The sequence below is a fragment of the Lepidochelys kempii genome, chromosome 10 (genome assembly GCF_965140265.1).
Source record: "Lepidochelys kempii isolate rLepKem1 chromosome 10, rLepKem1.hap2, whole genome shotgun sequence".
Taxonomy (NCBI): Eukaryota; Metazoa; Chordata; order Testudines; family Cheloniidae; genus Lepidochelys; species Lepidochelys kempii.
In genome coordinates this window covers 4,722,593-4,744,304 of record NC_133265.1, presented here as the reverse complement: position 1 = coordinate 4,744,304, position 21,712 = coordinate 4,722,593, and the positions used below count along the sequence as shown (strand labels likewise).

At 44.8% G+C, this 21,712-nt stretch overlaps 1 protein-coding gene across 1 annotated transcript in view; it reads right to left on the bottom strand.

The window, feature by feature from the left end:
• Positions 1-4,127: 4,127 nt before the first annotated feature.
• Positions 4,128-21,712, bottom strand: part of HS3ST6 (heparan sulfate-glucosamine 3-sulfotransferase 6) — a 114,242-nt gene continuing 96,657 nt past the window's right edge. The window contains exon 2 of the mRNA XM_073361516.1: positions 4,128-5,796. Within this exon, the coding sequence (XP_073217617.1) occupies positions 5,178-5,796 (619 nt within the window). The 3' untranslated portion in view covers positions 4,128-5,177. The remainder of the gene's footprint in view (positions 5,797-21,712) is intronic.

The window sequence follows — 21,712 nt, the reverse complement described above, 5'->3', positions numbered from 1 at the left end:
TTGGTTGTCACCAGCAATCGTTAACTGTCCACTGATGGCAAACAGAAGTGAATCGTTTGGAATTCCTCTGGCTTTAAGGGTTATCATAGGCTAATGATTCTGCATAAATTGAAACGCTAGCCATACAACTTGATGGATGTTTGAAGCACGTTATATTTCTCATGCTGGGCGCAATGCTTTAGTGGTGTCACAGGAGAACGTTGCCTTTGGAACAGTTTAACCAATGGCAGCAATTTGCTAAGATTGTGGTGGCATTTTTCAATGTGTTACGATGGAGAACTCTTAGGAGATAAAGTTGAATTTCAAGCAGCCCCGGTGATATAAGGTAGAGCATTCACTATCCAATCTCCTCTCTAATTCACCATCACTTGGATGCCAATTCTGCCTCTTGCTGCTGCTTTTCTTTCCTTACTGATGAGGTAAGTCCCCCTACCCAAAACAGGGAGACAAACATTTTAGGACAAGCCAGGCCTATTTATTAATGTTCAATTCATTGTGAAAGTTTAAACGCAGGATATGGAAGATACATCCCCACAGTGTCAGAGGCAAGGATGAAATTTTGCTGCCCAGCAAACACATCTAGAGCTGAAGGCAAAGAAAATGAAATGTCAGTGGATTTTCTCTGATCTCAGTCAGCTTTGCAATTTTTCTTTCAGTATACCTGTAACAAAATTCATAGAATTCAAGTAATAGGTTTCAAACTCCCAGGGGGTGACAGTAACAAAAAACTGCAGCATTGTGTACTAACCAAAACGACAGAGATTTGTACTCACTGAACTGATATATGTAATTAAAGTTACATTCCCTTTTAATTGAACTGGCCATTTTAGGATAGCACAACAAAGATTGTAATGAAGCATTTGGCAAGGCTACCTCCCCGCATTTAGTATATTAGATTGCAAAGCCACTATTCCATGTGGGAACTCTTTCATTGAAAAACCCTGCAGTGGTGGACATAAGTTTGTTTGTATTCAATGATTCTCCTTTGAGAGATCCATGAAATTTCCATCTTGGTTACCTTTCCCCTTCCTACGGGGAACTTCCAGCTTATTGTCCTGGTCTAATGAAGTGCAGACTTCACCTGGACAGCCCCACAAATGGCTCCTCTCGAATGCAATGAATACAAACACTTGACCTCATGAGCCATGGGGCAGCAATTAGTTTAAGCAGGGGGTTTGTGTATCACTTCAAAAGTCTTAATCCGTGCGGTCAGCCCTGGCACGGTATTTGCCAGAACCTATTGAGTAGTCTTAATGAGTTTGCAAAGCAAGCTTTCAATACATTTTGGGTTGCTTCAGATGCTTTAAATGGCATAGTCTATATGGTATTGTGCAGCTTTAGAAAGGCCTAGGCTTTAAAAAAGTATGGCCCCCTTTCACAAGGCAGACAGAAACCATCTTTAGACCCGGGGCCCTTAACGTTTTGCATATCAATATGGCTCTGGCTGAATGTAGCCACTCAGCTGAGAAATAGGGTCACTATCAGCATTTCTAGGCTTTCACAGGCACTTGGGAAACTTTAAAGCCCTTCGTGGAGAATAATTTGGTCGAATGTCGTGGCTGGAAACAAAACCTAAACAAGCAAAGTGCAGTCCATCATGTGGTGCTGCCAGCGAAAGTGACAACAGACTCCAGCAGCTCTGACATCCAACCCCAAGCGGGTTGATGGAGAGGGCACTTCCCTTTCCTTGGGCCGCTCACCTTGGCAGGATTTGCACACTTGGGGGAGGGCAATTTTACAAGGTGCTGGGCACCTGCTGTTGGGGCTGAGCACCCTCAGTTCCCCCTGGCAAAGGGGTGGAGGTAGGGTATGAGGGGAGGAGAGAGAGATTCCTCTGTGGTTTGTACAAAGCCAGACAAAACCAATCATACGAAGCTGTAGAATTACTTCACGGGAAAAGCTATGGAAATGGGGGAAGATGCCATTTACGTGTAGCCTGAACCTTTCTCTGCTTCAATTGCCTCTTCAGGACCATATTCTCAGCTGGCCTGAAATCACTGTAGTTCCACTGAAATCAATGGAACTGCTCTGATTTACCCCAGGTGGGGATCTAGCCTTTTGAGCGCCGCACAAAATTAATTCAGATTTTCTTTGTTGTTTAACCTACCACGGCGTCTTAACCAGGTACAATGCAGCTACATTGGCTTTAGAAACTGACAGGAATTTAAAGCAGGGCAAAGACCATGCAAATTAGAAGTCATGTCTATTTCCAAGGTATACCAAAAAAAGTTCACGTTTCTCTCTCCATCTCTCAATATATAAATAGCTGAGATGTTTGTGTTCAACTTAGACCTGACATTGAGTTGCATCATTTTGTGCATCGTTTGTTGCAGCAGTAAACAGATTAGCCTCCTGTCTGAAACAGTCTAAAGCGCTGACCGTTAGCCGTGAGTTTAGAGGCTTTAAGCGCCACCCATAGAAAAGAAATGCCACTGAAGAAGAACAAAGGGGAGCCTCTTACTGTAGAAAAAGCAAAGAAGTGGGAGAAGCTTTAGCAACATGTATTGCAAACCAACTAAAAACACCCCATCTAAAATGCCAGATGCAAAATCAATCTGGAGAATGACTGGAGCACTAAGGGACGCACTGGAAAGGGCAGAGGCTCTTTGCTTACATTGTATTTGTCAAGGAAAACATGGGCTACCTGAAAGAGTTTAACATTTTTGTTTAACAATGCAGCCGGGATGGTTTGCAACCAGTGGCTTGTGACCATTGAAACAGCAAGTCAACCCTACGCCTTACAGGATAGCCAGCACTGAGACTATGTTGTACTGGAATCGAATGGATCTATCACATAGTACAAAACCGTGCAGGGCCTTGGGGCCCTTCAAAACCATGTAATGAACTACTTAAAAAGACAAACAAGTCACTAATAAGATTATGAAAGGTTAAAGTGTTTTTTGCCCCTCTTTAATTATGAGAAAACTTGAAACTCATTCCACCGGCCTCCGATGACTGCCCTTTGTGGCTGCAAATCTGGAAACCGATTGGTAGGCACTGGGCTAAAGGTCAGACTTTTTTTTGCTATATGTTCTTTGGCAAAATTGTTCCTGGGAGGGGGGGATATTTGTCCTTACTCTTGGAGGTCTCCAACTTTATCACCTGTGTTGCATGTGATACACAATGCAACCAGATCTGGAATATATTCAGAACTACTGCTGCTAATTGTTTTTATTCTTTCAGACTATTTTAAATCAGGAAAAATACACCATTCTCTGGATTCGCTGTTCGACCAGATGTATCATCAAATGCCAGTCACTGCCCAGTCTCAGAAAGGAAGCTCGCCTCAATAAAAATCAACATGAGAGATGCAGAGCCAGCTGCAAAATGGGAAAGAGAAAATGGTCAAAGTGCCATTCTGAAAACAGGGCCCCAGTCCTGCAAGGTACTTGAGCATGTGTCTAAGCTTTTAGCATGTGAGTGGTCCCATTCTATTCAATGAGTGTTTTGACTCAGCTGTAAAGGCCCTGATTCAACAAAGTATTTAACCACCTGCTAAACTTTAAGCAGGTGCTTAACTCCCATTGAGGTCAATTACATGTAAGTACCAATTTAAAGCTGACTATGTGCTTAAGACGATTTTGCTTATTAGGGACAGAATATTTCCTTTTATTTCAAACTTTGCCAATTTACCGTTCTTCTGTCCAACCTTGTCATATGCTACTTGACCACCCACCAAGACAAATAATATTTGGACTGACAAAGTACCAATAATTTTGTATTCTCCTGGGGAAAAGAGCTGGCAAGCAGATTTTGTGATGTGGCCTAGTAAATTTTTATAATAATTTTGTAGAGCTGCAACTTTTGTCACAATTAAGAACAGGAGATTTTTCTACTCTTTTTTGCCCAGAGTTGTCAGTATTGTATGTTCCTGAAACCACACCAGAATAGAATTTTTAATGCAAACAGTTTAGCCAGAAAAGAACTGTGGGTAAAATCCTGTACAACTGTATTATTTTGTAGATTCATTGTGTCCTGTTTTTTGCAGATCTGACCGAAACTATCAAACCAGGTAACTGTTTCTAAGGACACCAAACATGACTTAGGTCCAAAATTCAGATTGTCTTTTTTAAAAGGGCTTTTACAAAACTCTAATAAACACAACATTTTATTTTATTTATTGTACATTTTAAGGAAAAAGAGCTTTGGGAAGAGGAGAGCATCCATGTCCTCTTGAAGCATGGGAAACCGAAAACCAAACTTGCAGGGCGTAGGCACTGGAAAGTGAAGTTGACTAGAAACACATAGGCCCAGATCATCAAAGGTATGTGGAGGGAAGTTAGGTGCCTTTGAGGATCTAGGCCAAAACTCACTGGCCCAACTGAGTGAAGCACAAAGAAAAACAAATAGCATAAAAAGTAATAGAGAAATAAGATTTTTTTTTTAAACTGGGGCATGCTACTGGCCCCAATAAGTCAATGGCCAAAACTCCATTGATTTCAATGGGAGGAGCAAGATCAGTCTCCTAACATGTTATTATCATAAGTCATTAGTGTTTTTAATATACCAGGACAGAGCATCAGCTGGTGTAAACCAACCTAGCTCCTTTGAAGTCAATGGACCTACATTGCTGTACAGCAGCTTTGAACCTGGCTGCAGTTATCTTTACAGTGTCCCTTTGTAAGGAAGGCATCCAAGACCTCAACACAGCACTGGTGTCTAGGGCCCTTTCGCCTGCTGATTAAAAGGGTCGGGATGGCTGATTGTGAATATTACAGCACTCTCAGTATAGTCAGAGAAAGAGCAGCATTAGGAGGCCAACTCTGATTTGCAAAGCTTTATTGTGAATCTTAGTGCCTTTGTCACTGCACACACTCACGCTCACTCTCTCTCTCTCTCTCACCATCTGAAAACCGTTCTGGTTAATATAGATTAGCAAGATTTATATGGAAGAATATTTAATCTGATCTGGGGTTGGGGTTTTTTTTTTGTTTGTTTGTTTGTTTTTCTTTCTTAAATATTTCTCTCTAGTCAGTAAGTGTACATTTCTCTCCAGGAACAAGTCCGTTATAAATTAGAACATGGGAAGTGTCTTCCAAAAGTTTGCCTTGGACACACCTATGCTAGAGTCCCTGGGAAGTTTGGCACACAATGTGCCAAGGGCCCTGTAGGTCTGCTAAGCGGACTAGTTGTCCTTTCTCCACTGTGGCTTAGAAAGCCATTGGCCTGGTGAGATCTCAGTCCCACCCAAAGTCCTGCCCAGTCATCTGATAGAACTTCATGTTGAAGGGTCTGTAAAACTCCTGCAGGCGCTGGATCACCTGCCCGTGGATTTTTGGATGAGGTCGCCCTTTGGACTTCCCCAAACAGCGGGGCCGGCTGCTTCCTTCGGGCTTCTTCAGGCAAGGGAAGCCCTTGGTCTCATTGAAATAGAAGTGTTTGTCCGTCACGACTCTCTTGAGACCCAAAAAGTCTTGCACTCGGCCCATCTCCCCAGCAGGGTCACTCACGAGTCTTTCCCCGCTGACAAAGAGGAATTTTGAAAGGGGGAAGTACTGCAGCCAGTTATCCAGGTGCTTGGCATAGATGCCGATCCGCACTGCACTCCAGGTGGTGTCGATGAGGCCCGTGCTGACATTCTTGAAAGCCAGAGCCTGGAAGCTGGGGATGGTGGGGTTTTTGGATAGTGTCTGCGTGTAGTCTGAGATGGCCCTGGTGACCGGGTTCCTCACCACCACAATCAACTTGGTTTCCCTGGACATGTTGTAAATACGTTTGGGAGCCTCCTTGGTCACAAAGTAACTCGGGGTTTTCTCCATCGTGATCTGCCCCTCTAGAGTCCGTGGCATCAGGTTCCTGTGGAAAGGAAAGGACAACAGTAATGACTCAAGTGGATCTGTCCAGCTTTGACCCATTAACATCTTCAGTGATTCGCACCAGTGTAAGAACTAGCTGATAATATCAAGCCATCAGCCCCCACATGCCAAGCTCAATGTACAGGGAAAATCCTTCATCAAAACTCTTTAAAATCCCTACTTAAGCCCTATTGTGTTGTGCTGCCTACAAGCCATTCCCATCAGGCCCTGATTAGGGTTGTGACTTCTATTTTTTTGCCAAACTGTTTCTTTTGTTACCTCCCTCTCCAACAGACCCCGACCTCATTTCTCTGTTTTGTCCACCTCTGGCATGGCTAGACTGTTAGCTGCCTTGGGCAAGGACTATTCTCGGTACTTGTCTACACAGTGCTTAGCACAATGGAGTCCTGAGCCTTGTCTGGGATTGCTAGATGTGACCCCAGTACAGACGGACACACCGAGTGCAAACCCATTGACTACAGTGGGGTTGCATGGGATGTAAGTCAGAGCAGGAACTGGCTTTAGTCTGTAATAGTGCTGACAAAAAGCAAAGTACAGTACGACAATCACATTACTGGTCTTCTCCTGAATTAAGCACACAGGTCAAGGTTCTGATGTCAATGACCTTGGTATAAGATCTGGAGTCACTCTGAGGAGTGTGGATGGGTGGCAAAGGATGATCAGAAGAAGACTTTCTTTTCTAATTAGCTGGTGGGACTCCAGAATGGGTCAGCAATGACTGCGCCTTCCCTTCCATTTGTTCAGCACCTGTGGGCTCTACCAGAAAAAAGTTAAATTATAATGGCGAGTGACGATGTTGCCATCTGAGGCCTGTCCGGGCCCTCTCTTGAATGGGTGGAGAGCCAGATCCAGTTCAGACTATCCAATTGTCCACAGCACCAAAATCATCATCATCTTTGATACTAATTGGCACCATTGTTGGCATCATCAGCAAAAAAGCCAAGGAAAGGTTGAAATGGCTGGGGAGACCAAGCTATCTGACCCCCAGAAACAGTGGCCACAGGTTCTCACACCACAAAAAAGAACCCCTTTTCTCCCTTTTAGCTGCCTTCACACACCAGTTTGTTCATTTTAAACTGCCTGCCAGCTAATGAGACCTGGGAAATGGCAGTCCATTTAGACTCTAATGGGCACTTTGTTTTCTGACAGGCTGGACTTGCTCACTTACAGAGTCCCTTCCAAGATTTCGCTACCAAAACAAAACAGAATGCTGCGTACCATGGTATCGTCAGGAACTGGCCAGTGTGTATGTGCATGACTGCCCCCTGCTGGAGGGACTCAGAACTGTTCAGCTTTGTATCATAAACCCAATAGTGCTAACTGGAGCTGGTTGAAAAGATGTCAGTGAAACTTTTCCACTGAAAAATGCCATTGATTCCAAACCAAAAAGTGTGAATAGTCATTAGCTCAGTGGTTAAAGCACTCATCTGATATGGAGGATCCCGGTTCCAGTCCCCACTCTGCCTCATTCAAAGCAATGACTTTAACCTGGATTCCAGAGTGGGAAGGTATCTCGCGTTACTGTTTTTGTTTTCTTGTGAAAAAATTCCAAAGGCCTCGGTTTCATTCCGTAACAGAATGAAAACAAATTTCAAAACTTTGAAATTCTTTGCAAAATAGATTCACTGCTTTCCAGCGAGCCCCAGGGCTAACATTTAGGAGAGGTTCTCTGTCAGCTCAAAGGGTAAGGGTCTGTATATTTGGATGTGAGTTTGGTCACGGTGGAGTTCTGAGCAACAAGGCTGTCAGCAAGCCTCAGGGCCATGGTGCTCACCTAGCGATGTGATGGATTCGCCATCACTTGCTGGCTCTAAGCCAAGACTGGATGTCTTTCTGCTATGGCTCCAACAGACGTTATGGGCTCAACATCGGTTCTCTAGCCTGTGTGATGCAGGAGGTCAGATTAGAGAATTAACATGATCCCGCCTGGCCTTAAAATCCACAAAAGCCCTCAGGGGCCATGGATTGTGTCACTACTACACAGGTCTGACCTCAGAAGAGCTTTCAAAAGAAGCTAGCATCCTTTTTGTTTGTTTGTTTGTTTCTTTAAAGGAAGCTCAGAAGCTAGAAATTAAGACAGGTTTAGAAAAATGCTGAGTTTCCTTCAAAGAAATCTAGAAGGACCTTTCCACATAAAGAATTTCTGGATGGAAACGGTTCTCTCTAAGAGCTCAGGGGGTCACATTGCCACTGGGCATAGCCCCACTGAGTACATCCCCCGTGAATTTGGCCCAGGCTTCTTGAAGAGAAGACCCCAGCTGTGTCAACGATTGATTTCAGATCGACTCCCCCACAAACCCTTCTCCTTGTCTGAAGCCAAAGGGACTGCCATCTTCCTGAGCTGTCAAGCTCAGTTTGGTGCCGTGTAAGTCTCAGACACAGCGAGCAGGCCCACACTGCTTGGAATTCAGGAGGGAAGAATTAATCAGTCTGTCTGCATAAATATCCTCACAGGCGGATGAGGGCCTGAGCTACATGAGTTTCTGGGGCTGCTCCGAGGACCATCAGAGCTACTTGAAAATAATGAGAGGAGAGGAGAATAAGGAAAGTGAGAGGAGAGGAGTGTGGGGAACCGGGTCTTCAAGGACTTACTCTACATCACAGTCTTGTAACAGACCTGTCTCGTAACAGACTTGTCTCTACTGCAAACGTTAAAGAGCGAGCAGCGTTACAGCGCAAACTCTTCCCCGACGGGGGTTTATCAGCCAGGTGTAGCCACACACTTCGGGCTGCACAGGGAGAAGGGAAAGCTCATTCTGTACCACACTGGTTAGCCCAGTTTGGACGGATTCAACTCTGCTAGGCTGTACTAGCATCCCGAGGGGTCAGGGACATGAGGTGACTTCCCATGCCCGCTACTCACTGTCAGCAGCCCAATCAAATTCACTTTATTAAACATAAGAACATAAGAATGGCCATACTGGGTCAGACCAAAGGTCCATCGAGCCCAGTATCCTGTCTACCGACAGTGGCCAATGCCAGGTGCCCCAGAGGGAGTGAATCTAACAGGTAATGATCAAGTGATCTCTCTCCTGCCATCCATCTCATCTCCACCCTCTGACAAACAGAGGTTAGGGACACCATTCCTTACCCATCCTGGCTAATAGCCATTAATGGACTTAAAGAAGAGACTAAGGTAAAATCTCTCACCTAACCGCGCCCTATCACAATCCAACAGCTATAAAGCGTTTTCAGTCCACTTTCTCTCTTACTGGAGACGGTTTCTCTCTCTCTGACTCATTGCTCAGCAAATCCAGTCTCAAGCCCTTTAACACAAAAGCACATTTCTCTTATTGCCGTGCCAATAAATATTTATAGGGTGTTCAATCGTTTTTTATTCTTCATTTAGTGAGTTGCAGGTTGTCATTGTAAAGGCTTTTTTTTTCGCTCTTGTGTTTTCCTGATTGGAGTTCCCATCACAGTGACGGATGGAGAACTCCTGGCAATGTTACTGTTTAATCAATAGCTGTAGAGAGGCCAGCTGGGATGCTGTGGGACTTGCCAACAGCACAGTGAACTCCATCTCTTAAAAACGTTCAGTTCCCAATTTTGCACACAAAAGGTGTGAGCAAAAATGCAAATAAAACGCCAGATTGAGTCCTGCACATTCCTTTGCTAATTCTTCTAACACCCACTCCCCTGACCAGCGCTTCCCTCAGGAAGACAGAAAACGCATGGAATACGCAGCATTTCATTGGACTTGTCCAGTACACACTCCAAGATGGTTTTTCGACAACATAAGACCCCAGCCATTGTTTAAAAATTCAAATGTGCTTTTAGCACATCCTGTCGTCTCTCTGAAATGTGCTGTGGGCGAACTGAAACTTACAGATGATGATAAACAACCCAGGCAAAATAGCTGGTATGAACTGGTATGGGACCTATGCGAATTTACACAGCTGAAAATCTGGTCCTGTTTCTATTTTTAGGGCAGCGTGCAAATTTAGGTGGGAGGGGGAAATGTTTTGTTTGTTCTAACACCCAGCTAATGTTGTAACAGCACAATGTGGAGTTACAATTGTAAGGATTAAAAACAAAGCAGAATTTTGAAAGGGATATAAAACCCCTGCTCAGAGCATAAGCCAAACAGGCTTGGGACTCAGGAACCCTGGCTTCAATTCCTGCCTCTGCCACTGGTTTGTTAAGTGACCTTAGGCAAGTTACTTCCATTCCCTGTGCTTCAGTTTACCCATCTGTAAAATGGGAATAATGATAACCACCAAGGCTGGATTAACCCATCACTGAGCCCTAGACAAACATACACTTCTGGGCCCCTCTGCTGGCCAGCTAAACTAGATGCTCCCATGGCGTGGGCACATTTATATTAACAGTGTCCTGGCCAGCACAGTTGCACTAGTGATCTATTAACCCAAACACATCTGGCTCCCACCACACAGATGTTGCTTAGTTAACCCTCTTTTGTCCAGGTCAGTCAGTGACTGGCTCAGACACGACCCCACATGTCCCACCCACTGGGCTCCTTGGGCCAGCTTCCCCATGTGGGCATTCACGGCAGCTCCCTGTACTGCTAACAGGTCTCAAGACTGTCGCTGAGTGGGCAGAGCAGAGGGGTCAGGGGTGCTGGAAGTGGGACAAGGCCAGGAAGGCCCAAAGTGGGGAGACCTGGTGCAGGAGCCAGCCCCATGGAAGCTGTGAGAAGCAGCATTAGCCGCCCCACTGGCCATTCAGGTTTGACCCCGGGGCCCTGTGTGATGACAGAGGGGAGGTCGGGCCAAATCTGAGCAGGTGGCGTTGTGCCAGGGCACAGGGGGTCACAGTGCCCCTTGGGTTGGGCCCCTCATGAATTTGGGCCTTAGGTACATGCCTAGTTTGCCTATGTGTTAATCCACCCCGGAGAGTGCCCTCCTTTGGGAGGTGTTTTGAGATCGACAGATGGAAAGTGCTGTATGACAACTAGCTGTTGTTACTATATTAACTGATGGGGAGCAGGAAGATACTTTCCCTGGGAGCAGGTTACCCCATAACTGCCTGCTGCAGGCTTTCCTTCACCTTTCTCTGAAGTCACTGCTAGAGACAGGATATTGGAGTAGATGGACCCTGGTCTGACGGAACATGGCAATTCGTACCCAATGACAACATCCCCACTGAATGGTATTTTATCGCTCTCTTCCAATATATATTATTACAGTCCACACTGGCTACACATTAACAAAATTTGCTCAATGTCACTTTGGTCTGGATTCACACGATGCCAGTTTCCCAGGCCCGTCAGACTTCTCCAACGGTCCAAAAGCTGCAGCTGTCTAGAAAATAGAAACAGCACAGGGATGGCTGGGTGAACCCAGGTGAAGTGATATCTGGCAACCCCTGGGAGCAAATCCCACTGAGCTTCACTTGACTCTCCCCCTTACCCTGCCTAGCTGGGATGTGCTGCAAAATAACCGGCTCCCTACAATCGAACCCAACCCTTTGATCACCCCCCTCCCCCCCAAAGTCGTCTTCTGTCCACATCAGCCAGACGTGAGGTGTAATGCCAAAAGGGGTGCAGCGAGAGGAAGGAAAGAGATTTGGGAGCACGTAGACTTCCTCACTGTGAACACCAGTCTCTTGTCCCATGCAGCGGGGACACTGTCCCAAACTCAGGGCTCACAGTCATGATTATTTCATAGCACAAGGCTGTCTCACTCACCAGTGAAGAGATGTTCCCCTAGTAACAAATAATAGGCCAGCCTATGGGGGGATTGCTCAGCCATCCCAGGCAGGCTGCAAGGAAGGTGGGATACAGATGAACTCAGGAAGGCTTAGGGGAGTCCAGCAATGAGGACAAAAGAATCTGAGTGATTTGCTCATAGCAAAGGGACAGATCCTGAGATCTTACTCCAACAAAATTGAACGGGAGTTTTCCGGAGTCAGACCCCAGAATCTGCCCCCAAATTAGCTGACTCCAAGGCTAATTAAGTACTATTATTATTAGAATATTTATCATTTATGTCACATAGCAGCACAATGGCCCCTGTCAGCAATAGGGCCCCGGTGCACTAGCCTCCAGCTGGTCCCGGCTCATCAGCCTCAGGACTGGCCCCAATCTCCCAGAAAGCTCCACACTTTTTCCTTGGTGAATCATAGAATAATAGAAAGGTAAGGCTGGAAGGGACCTCAAAGGATCGTCTAGTCTAGCGCCTGGAGTCACCTTCTGACTCCTCCATCACACCTGGTCTTCCAGAATGATCGCTGGGAGCACATTTTTAAACCATCCTTCCTGAACCTGTGACCAAGTGCCCCCACACAACTGCGGGTAGCTGCCCCCCTGGCACACGGCACCACCAGAGTCCTCACAGGCCCACCTGTGCCAGTGGTTGCAATGTGTGGGATGGCGTTCAGGGAAGTGGCTGCGTGGAATTCGGAGTGATTTGGTGCATGAGTAGGCGTGAGGGTCAGAGACTGTGTTTGTGTGTGTAACTGCGTGTTGTTTATGATTTGTGTATTTTGTAGCGTCCTTTCCAGAGTTGTTTATTCACTGTTAAGATTAGTGCCGGGTTTTTCCCTGTCTGCAGTCATTTCATTCTGTACCTAACCCATCATCTTTGGGGTCTGCACTTGCAGCAGTACTGTTGATGCTCATGCCCTTCACTGACATACACAGTTTTCTGCATGCTGCATTGACTCAGCTATCTATCCCCTGATTTTCGCTGTGGTGTCAGGTTAGTCAGAAAAGGACCCCACTTCAGTGGGTAGGCAAGGGGAGACCCTGGGGATTAAACACCTACTCCACAAATGTTCAGTCTACCCCCCCAGCACGACCCTTGATTTTTCTTTACAAAGGGCCACATGCCAGGTGGCCAAGGGAGCTCATGTGTTCACCTTTCATCCCATAGGAATTAAGGTCAGACCTACTTTAGAGCAGAGGTGACATAAGTGTTCCCAAGTGGGGGGGTGTTTACACCATAGAACCACCCCATAACTCAGCAAGCTCTGCGTCAGGGGAAGCAAGGTGCCTTGCTGTTCATGACTAAGGAGCAGCCACAAAGCTGGGGCGGGGGGGGGGGGGGATTAAAAGCACCTGTCCCCGTGACACCTGGATTCACCCAGTGCCCTGAGTTTCAGAAGCACTGAAATTCAGTGCATTTCCCCTTACACATATTGATACACTAAAAACATTGATTGGGTCAGATAGTGCAAATCAGCCTTGTTCCATTGAAGTCAACCCACCATAACGTGCACAACCCAGTCAATGAAGCTACACCGATTTACAGTAGAGGGGGATCTGACCCATATGGTTTTAGAATGAATTCAGCGCTGGCAAAGGATGCCTGGAGCTTGAAATCAGTGAGCTACATCCACAGAACCGGCATCAGCACAGCAAGCTCTCTCTGTACCATGAGCCTGATCCTCCTCTTACTTCGACGGGCAGTAATTGGGAGAGACTCCACTGAAGTCAGTGGAGTGACACAAGGTAAGTGAGAGGCGACAGAGACCCTTACACCAAACTTTTCCTCTGTGTGACCCCACTGCATGGGCGAGAGCACGCCTTACAAAATGACATACTCCGCAGAGCATAATCTCATGTGCTCCGTATGTGCGAGGTCATGCCACATGGAAGACGCCATTTTGCTCTACCGAGTGGCATCCTACACACAGGGTGATCTTTCATGGAGGGTGAGTGCACGTTCACGCTGTGTGGAGGAGGCCATTTTGTAAAATGGTGTCCTTTGTACACACGGGATTGCCACAACCGCATCCACTGATGACACAACCCCACCTGGAGCCACAACCCGTTGTGTGGGAACTGCTGCCTTAGACCCTTAATTCTGCTCTGGAGACACCATTTTTAGGACAGAGAAGGCAATTCAGTCCCTGGCCTCTTTGCTGAATAAGGCTAGCCAAAAACATTTCTGTCAGAAAATGGAGTTTTGTTGAAATCTAAATTATCCACGACGAAAAGATAAATTTGGGGAGAATTTTCTGAAACGAAATTAAACGTTTGGTTCCGGATGAACAATCATCTCTGCAGCTGCCTGAAGGGCTGCAGTGCCTCATGAGAACTGAAGTTCCAGATCCCTCCTGCTCCCAGTCTCCTCTATCAGTCAAGTTCCCCAGGCAGACTACACCTCCCATGATGCACAGCAGTCCCTCTCTCTTCCATGATGCACAGCAGTCCCTCTCTGTGGCTGAGCTGTCACAGTGCCTCCTAGGGGCCCCACAATGCACCGCAGTGGCTGAAGGACAGGGAGAGTAACGTCAACATTTCATAAACCAAAAAACTGAAATGAAACATTTCAACTTTTCCAAACAGAATTTTACTGGAACTTTCTGCGGCATGAAAAGTTTCACTATTTCAACTTTTCACCCAGATTCAGGACAAAACTAAGTATTGAAATATTGGAATTTCGATGGGATGGAAATTTTGACTTCCAATCAACTCTACTGCTGAACCTGCCCAATTAGTGTTATTAGAGGTGGTGGCTTTTGTGTTGTCTACTCCCCAAATTAAAAGTACCTTAAAGCGAATGAAATCTTCTAAACAGCTTAAAAAGCAATATGGAAATCAAGAGAAGTGATTCAATTTCCATGGTGCATTAGCAGCCAGTATCCAAAAGGTAACCTTTACCAACAGCTTTTCTGTAAGACATACATTGTCAGCAGATCATCCTCAAAAATATCTTCGCCTCTCAAGTGAACAAACCGGAAAGATTACAAATTGGGTAATCAAATAAAGGAAAGAAGCTACGGAATGAGAACGTCTGAGCAATCAGAACATATTGTTTTGTTTTGTTTTTAAATCTGACTCTGACTGCTCCATCTGTAGCTTTGCAAGGCAGGGAGCTCATCCAAAATGGTTTGCCAGCCACTGAAGTGGGTCTGTGAGCAGTGCATTTACGAGGGGCTGCACCTAGCTACACTGATATTAAGAACATATTAAGAACATAAGAATGGACATACTGGGTGATTTGCCAGCCACTGAAGTGGGTCTGTGAGCAGTGCATTTACGAGGGGCTGCACCTAGCTACACTGATATTAAGAACATATTAAGAACATATTAAGAACATAAGAACGGACATACTGGGTCAGACCAAAGATCCACCTAGCCCAGTATCCTGTCTTCCGACAGTGACCAATGCCAGGTGCTTCAGAGGGAATGAACAGAAAAGGTATTCATCCAATAGCTAATCGTGCCCCTGGAGCAGTGGATTCCAAATATTAAAATACAAGATGGAGTTATCGATCTGAACTGTTTGAGATAAACCTGTCTGCCCAACTATGATAATAAAGCCTATTCTGTGAACAAGTACAGATAACAACAGAGCCATAAAAATCCAGGTCTCACCAAAGACTATCTCTGAACAGAAAAAAGGCCAAATTGGACGTGTGTGTGTATGTGTGTGTTTTTATTACAGTAACGCCTGGACGCTCCGACCAAGTGCTGAGTCCCACTGAGCTAGACGTAGTGAGAGTACATACCCTGCAGAGTTTACAATCTACATAAATACAGACAGTGGGAAGACACCCAGGCTCAGAAAGGTGAAGAGACTTGCCCAAGGTTGCACAGCAAGTCAGTAGCAGAGTTGAGATCAAACCTAGATCAACCAATTCCTTATCCAGTGCTCAATCCACTAGATTACATTGTCTCTCCATAGCTCTGCTTGTTTGAGCAGCTCTGTAATGCAATTCTTTAAATTCCTCCCTTGCCTGAAGTCAGCCAAACATTCCCTGGCTTCCATTACACATGCTCCCCGTAGCATGGGGGATTTCCATTGGGAATGGATTTGCTTTTGCTTGGACAAATTATTTAACCTGAACCTCTTTTGCTTTAGCCTCCATCATATTGGCTCGAGCCAGAAGGAAAGTACATTCCAACCAACTTCTAAAAACCTGCTGACCTGCTGCTTTATTGGGCTGAAGCCAGGAAGCGGAAGTGGAAATGGCAGCACAAGCCTGGGGGCATTTGCTAATCGTGAGTTATGGCTTTCAAGAAGTAACACAAGTATGTTTGATGACTTTACGGCAGCAGTTTGATTTTGATCCAGCACAGTGTGTTACATTTGCGAAATGCAACATATGCGACGCTTTGATGTTTGGTGCTTTGGAAGTTACGCTTAGGAAGTTACGTCGGAATGGAAGCGTCTGCTATTCCTAGGCGAATTCCCATGGCCCTCGCTCACTTTATATAGTACCATGAATGTGATGGATCCAGTAGAGCTGGGCAAATAAAGCCTTTTTTGCTTTGCTGAAAAAGCTCCAAAAATGACATTTGGGGGGGATCAAATGAAATGTTTTGTTATGACAAAATCTAAAATGTTTCTTTTTGGCTTTATCCATTTTTAAAAATTTTCTGCAGGGGAGGGGGGATAACCAGAAAGGAAATTTGGGAACAAAAAGTCATTTTGAACCAAAAATTGAAACATTTCATTTTGAAAATGTCAAAAATTAATATTTCAATTTTTTTCAGCATTTTTTTAAGTTCAGCACAATCAACACAAAGTTGTGAAAGCTTTTGGTGTTGCTAAATCTGTGTGGCTAAATCTGTGTCGTACACAGCAGTTTGTTAGCACAGATTGACGTATTTCCTGGCCTACAGAGCTCCCAACCAAAGGGCTTCAGCCTGGAAACACATGAGTATCTTTACTCACATCTGAGGAAGTGAGCTGTAGCTCACGAAAGCTTATGCTCTAATAAATTGGTTAGTCTCTAAGGTGCCACAAGTCCTCCTTTTCTTTTTACTCACATCTGTAATCCAACACAGTCCTCAAACTGTCCTCATTAGCTCATGCCATTAGCTCTGGAAGGCCCTGGTTCCATCCCAGGATTCTTGGGTTTTACTCCTGGCCGCACAGGTAAATCACTTACCTGTTCTGTGCATCAATTCCCCATCTGTGAGATGGTGATGATAATAATTCTTCTCCTCACAGCAGCTGTGGATCTGGATTAATTCGTGCTTTTAAAGCACTTTGAATTCTTCCAGTGGAAAACATTATAGAATTGCAAAGTGTTATCAGTATTAACCAAATGTAGAAAGCGACACTACCTGATGCTCAGCCTGTTCCAGAATTAGGGGAGAAGTTTCCTCTCTGATCCACAGCGAAAATGGATCCCAATTCCTGACTGCCTATTTGGCTCCTGTTCTGTCTGCAGATTGGGAAACTGCCATCAACAAGAATTGAAACCCCACATGTGGGGAAATGTGCACTAGAGATCAGCTTTACTCTCACAGCTCATCTGACTACACCACAAGGAAATTAAGTAACTCGCCTCAGGCCCCAGAGCAATTCAGTGGCTTGGTCTGAATTACTTCCCCTGCCTCCAAACACTTTGATCTAACCACTAGGCCACAGAGTCTCCAAACATTACATTACATTAGCACTAATGCAGATGGCCCTGATGAACACTCATTGCTGGTCTGGAAGCTAGCTATGCACACACCCCCTCTACCATTAGCCCATTCAGCACTGAGCTTTGAAACAGATTTTTTAATTTCTAAGATAAGATCCATTTTGTTTAAATTTAAAAAAAAATACAAAGATCCTTTGGCTTTGGAAATTGCCATAAGGCATGGGTTTTAATAATGCATGAGCCAGTAGAGAAATAAGTGGGCACTTTTGCAGCCAAACGTAATATTTTTAAAAACAATCTCTCACACTGGGGTTTCCTGATGCATTAGCAAAATAGGGAAAAGTTCACTTTGGAATTTCTTTTCTACCCTGCTTATTTCCATAGGCAAGCACAACGTTTTGGCTCTGAGACGCCTCAAGGAAAAAAAGTATATTATGTCCAATGACAACTTTGTTAAAGAGAAAGGATCCTATGTAACCAATGTAGGAAATATACCATTATTACTCATTGCAAAGTGGTCATGATCCTGAATTCTAAGGAAGTATTTGTTAGTCACAAATATTTACACCATAGCTCTTAAGCAAACAAATTTCAGCCCCTGGGGACGTTCGCAAGCTGTTCACTTCAACTTCAATAGTCACATGATATTGTTTCTGCTTCCCGATGAAATAAACGTTTTTTGAGGATGTGAACAGTGTCTGAGGCATGCTGAATAATGCACTTTTTGGGACACATTTTTGGACCAATAAATATTGGGGCTAAAAGTTGTGAAATTCATTTACAAACCTATAAGAAAAAGACACTGCTAACATAGATAGACAATGCGACAATTTGTCTAGGATGCAGCTAGATATCTGGTATTTCTATGCTTCCTGTCACCTCTCGATGTTTCATGTATTTATCCCCAGGACACTCCTGCAAGGAAGCCCAGTACTATTATCACCATTGTACAGATGGGGAAGTGAAGTAGAGAGAGGTTAAGTGACTTCTCCACGTAAGAAGCCTGTGGCACTGCAGGGAATTGAACCTAAATCTGTTTTCCACATCCCAAGCTAGCTCGCTAACCATGGGCACATCCTTCCGGCCTAATCCCTCATGCCAAAATTGCAATTAATCTTCAGTGATTATAAACTCTGGAAAGATGTCTCCTGCGGCCCCCACCCATAACATCACACCGAGGCATCTGTCCTGTGCTTACTCCATAGGACAATTACTACATCGGGTCACCACCACTGCTGGCTAGCAGGCCTCAATGGCTGGAACACTCCAGAGTGGAGCCAGTAGAAAGTGTTCCAATGGAATGTCTGTCCATCAGAAAATGCCAATTTGTCAAACTAGAAATATTACACGCGAACACTTCAATTTCAATGTTTTAAAGAAATGCTCAAAATTGTTCAATTAGTTTTTTTTGAGAATGGAACATTTTGGTTTTTTCTCTTAATTGACTTTGCATTTTGAAATCTATTTAATTTTTCATTATTCTACATGATAGTTTTTAAATGATTAAACCCTAATTTTAAAAGACAAATATGAAATAGAAAAATCATTTAGGGTCAATCAACATTTCATTTTCATTCAGACTTTTAAATATTTTTTTCAGATTTTCTGATTGTCCTTTCAGGGAATTTTGTTTTGCAGGAAATTTTGACTTTTTGTTCCAATTCGGAATAAAAAAAAATGTGAAATGTCAAAATTTCCCATGGAATGAAAATTCCACATTTCAATCAGATTTCCTCCACAGATTTCCTCCTGGATTTTCAAAGAGAGGTGCAATGATGGATACTCACTGAGGGTATTTGGAAAGGATTAGACAACCCTGCACCACCAGACGTGCACCTTTATGCTTTTTTAATTCAGTTTATGGCAGCAATTTTTATACTGCATGATTGAAAACAAGCTCAGCCACATGCCCTAGCCTGGGGAATTTTTTCTAAACCAATTCCTTAAGCTTCTCTTTGATGAGTTTCCTAGCTCAGAGTGTTGTTCCTTTTTATACTCAGGAACTCCACGGACATATAAAATTAACAAGTCCAGACTAATGTTAGACTTCTATAAAGTAAAGATCACTCCAGCCAATGCAGTCACAGATCACGGAGAACTCAAGTCAAAGCATGTTCAGGTCATTTTTATTAATATTGCAGTAGCAATCCAAAAGGGCTAAACGCCATACACTCACATATGAAGAGACACTCCCTGGCCCATAAAGCTTGCCATCTAGACAAGAGAAGAAAGGTGGAAGAGGAGAGACACAACACACAGAAGCAGAGCCATCAGTGTGATGATTGGCACGTGTCTTGTGAGTTCATTCTTTCGTTCCAACCCCCCCAGAGAAGGGCAGCTGGGAATTATTCCGATGTATGTCCCCACCAACAAAGATTTGGTTGGTTAATCGGTAGGGCTGCTTAAATGCAAAACCACCCAGTGCAAACATGGAGAAACAAGGAAATGGCCTGTCGAGGAAACCACCCTAAACGTACCTAGACTCACACATCACACTAACCCCCCCATGCTAACAGAGTCCTAACTGCAGAGTCTCTTCCACTTCCAACAAATACAGAAACACAATGCAGTCACCAGACTTGGCGCTCATCATAGAATCATAGAATATCAGGGTTGGAAGGGACCTCAGGAGGTCATCTAGTCCAACCCCCTGCTCAAAACAGGAGCAATCCCCAACTAAATCATCCCAGCCAGGGCTTTGTCAAGCCTGACCTTAAAAACTTCTAAGGAAGGAGATTCCACAACCTCCCTACGTAACGCATTCCAGTGTTTCATCACCTTCCTAGTGAAAAAGTTTTTCCTAATATCCAACCTAAACCTGCCCCACTGCAACTTGAGACCATTACTCCTTGTTCTGTCATCAGCTACCACTGAGAACAATCTAGATCCATCCTCTTTGGAACCCCCTTTTAGGTAGTTGAAAGCAGCTATCAAATCCCCCCTCATTCTTCTCTTCTGCAGACTAAACAATCCCAGTTTCCTCAGCCTCTCCTCATAAGTCATGTGTTCCAGTCCCCTAATCATTTTGGTTGCCCTCCGCTGGACTCTTTCCAATTTTTCCACATCCTTCTTGTAGTGTGGGGCCCAAAACTGGACACAGTACTCCAGTTGAGGCCTCACCAATGTCGAATAAAGGGGAACAATCACGTCCCTCGATCTGCTGGCAAAGCCCCTACATATACATCCCAAAATGCCATTGGCCTTCTTGGCGACAAGGGCACACTGTTGACTCATATCCAGCTTCTTGTCCACTGTAACCCCTAGGTCCTTTTCTGCAGAACTGCTGCCTAGCCATTCGGTCCCTAGTCTGTAGCCGTGCATGGGATTCTTCCATCCTAAGTGCAGGACTCTGCACTTGTCCTTGTTGAACCTCATCAGATTTCTTTTGGCCCAATCCTCTAATTTGTCTAGGGCCCTCTGTATCCTATCTCTACCATCCAGCGTATCTACCTCTCCTCCAAGTTTAGTGTCATCTGCAAACTTGCTGAGGGTGCAATCCACACCATCCTCCAGATCATTTATGAAGATATTGAACAAAACCAGCCCCAGGACTGACCCTTGGGGCACTCCACTTGATACCGGCTGCCAACCAGACATGGAGCCATTGATCACTACCCGTTGAGCCCGACAATCTAGCCAACTTTCTATCCACCTTATAGTCCATTCATCCAGCCCATACTTCTTTAACTTGCTGGCAAGAATACTGTGGGAGACCGTATCAAAAGCTTTGCTAAAGTCAAGGAACAATACATCCATTGCTTTCCCCTCATCCACAGAGCCAGTTATCTCGTCATAGAAGGTAATTAGATTAGTCAGGCATGACTTGCCCTTGGTGAATCCATGCTGACTGTTCCTGATCACTTTCCTCTCCTCTAAGTGCTTCAGAATTTATTCCTTGAGGACCTGCTCCATGATTTTTCCAGGGACTGAGGTGAGGCTGACTGGCCTGTAGTTCCCAGGATCCTCCTTCCCTTTTTTAAAGATGGGCACGACATTAGCCTTTTTCCAGTAGTCCGGGACTTCCCCCGATTGCCATGAGTTTTCAAAGAGAATGGCCAATGGCTCTGCAATCACATCTGCCAACTCCTTTAGCACTCTTGGATGCAGCGCATCCAGCCCCATGGACTTGTGCTCGTCCAGCTTTTCTAAATAGTTCTGAACACTTCTTTCTTCACAGAGGGCTGGTCACCTCCTCCCCATGCTGTGCTGCCCAGTGCAGCAGTCTGGGAGCTGACCTTGTTCGTGAAGACAGAGGCAAAAAAAGCATTGAGTACATTAGCTTTTTCCACATCCTCTGCCACTAGGTTGCCTCCCTCATTCAGTAAGGGGCCCACACTTTCCTTGACTTTCTTCTTGTTGCTAACATACCTGAAGAAACCCTTCTTTTTACTCTTAACATTTCTTGCTAGCTGCACCTCCTGGTGTGATTTGGCCTTCCTGATTTCACTCCTGCATGCCCGAGCAATATTTTTATACTCCTCTCTGGTCATTTGTCCAATCTGCCACTTCTTGTAAGCTTCTTTTTTGTGTTTAAGATCAGCAAGGATTTCACTGTTAAGCCAAGCTGGTCGCCTGACATATTTACTATTCTTTCTACACATTGGGAT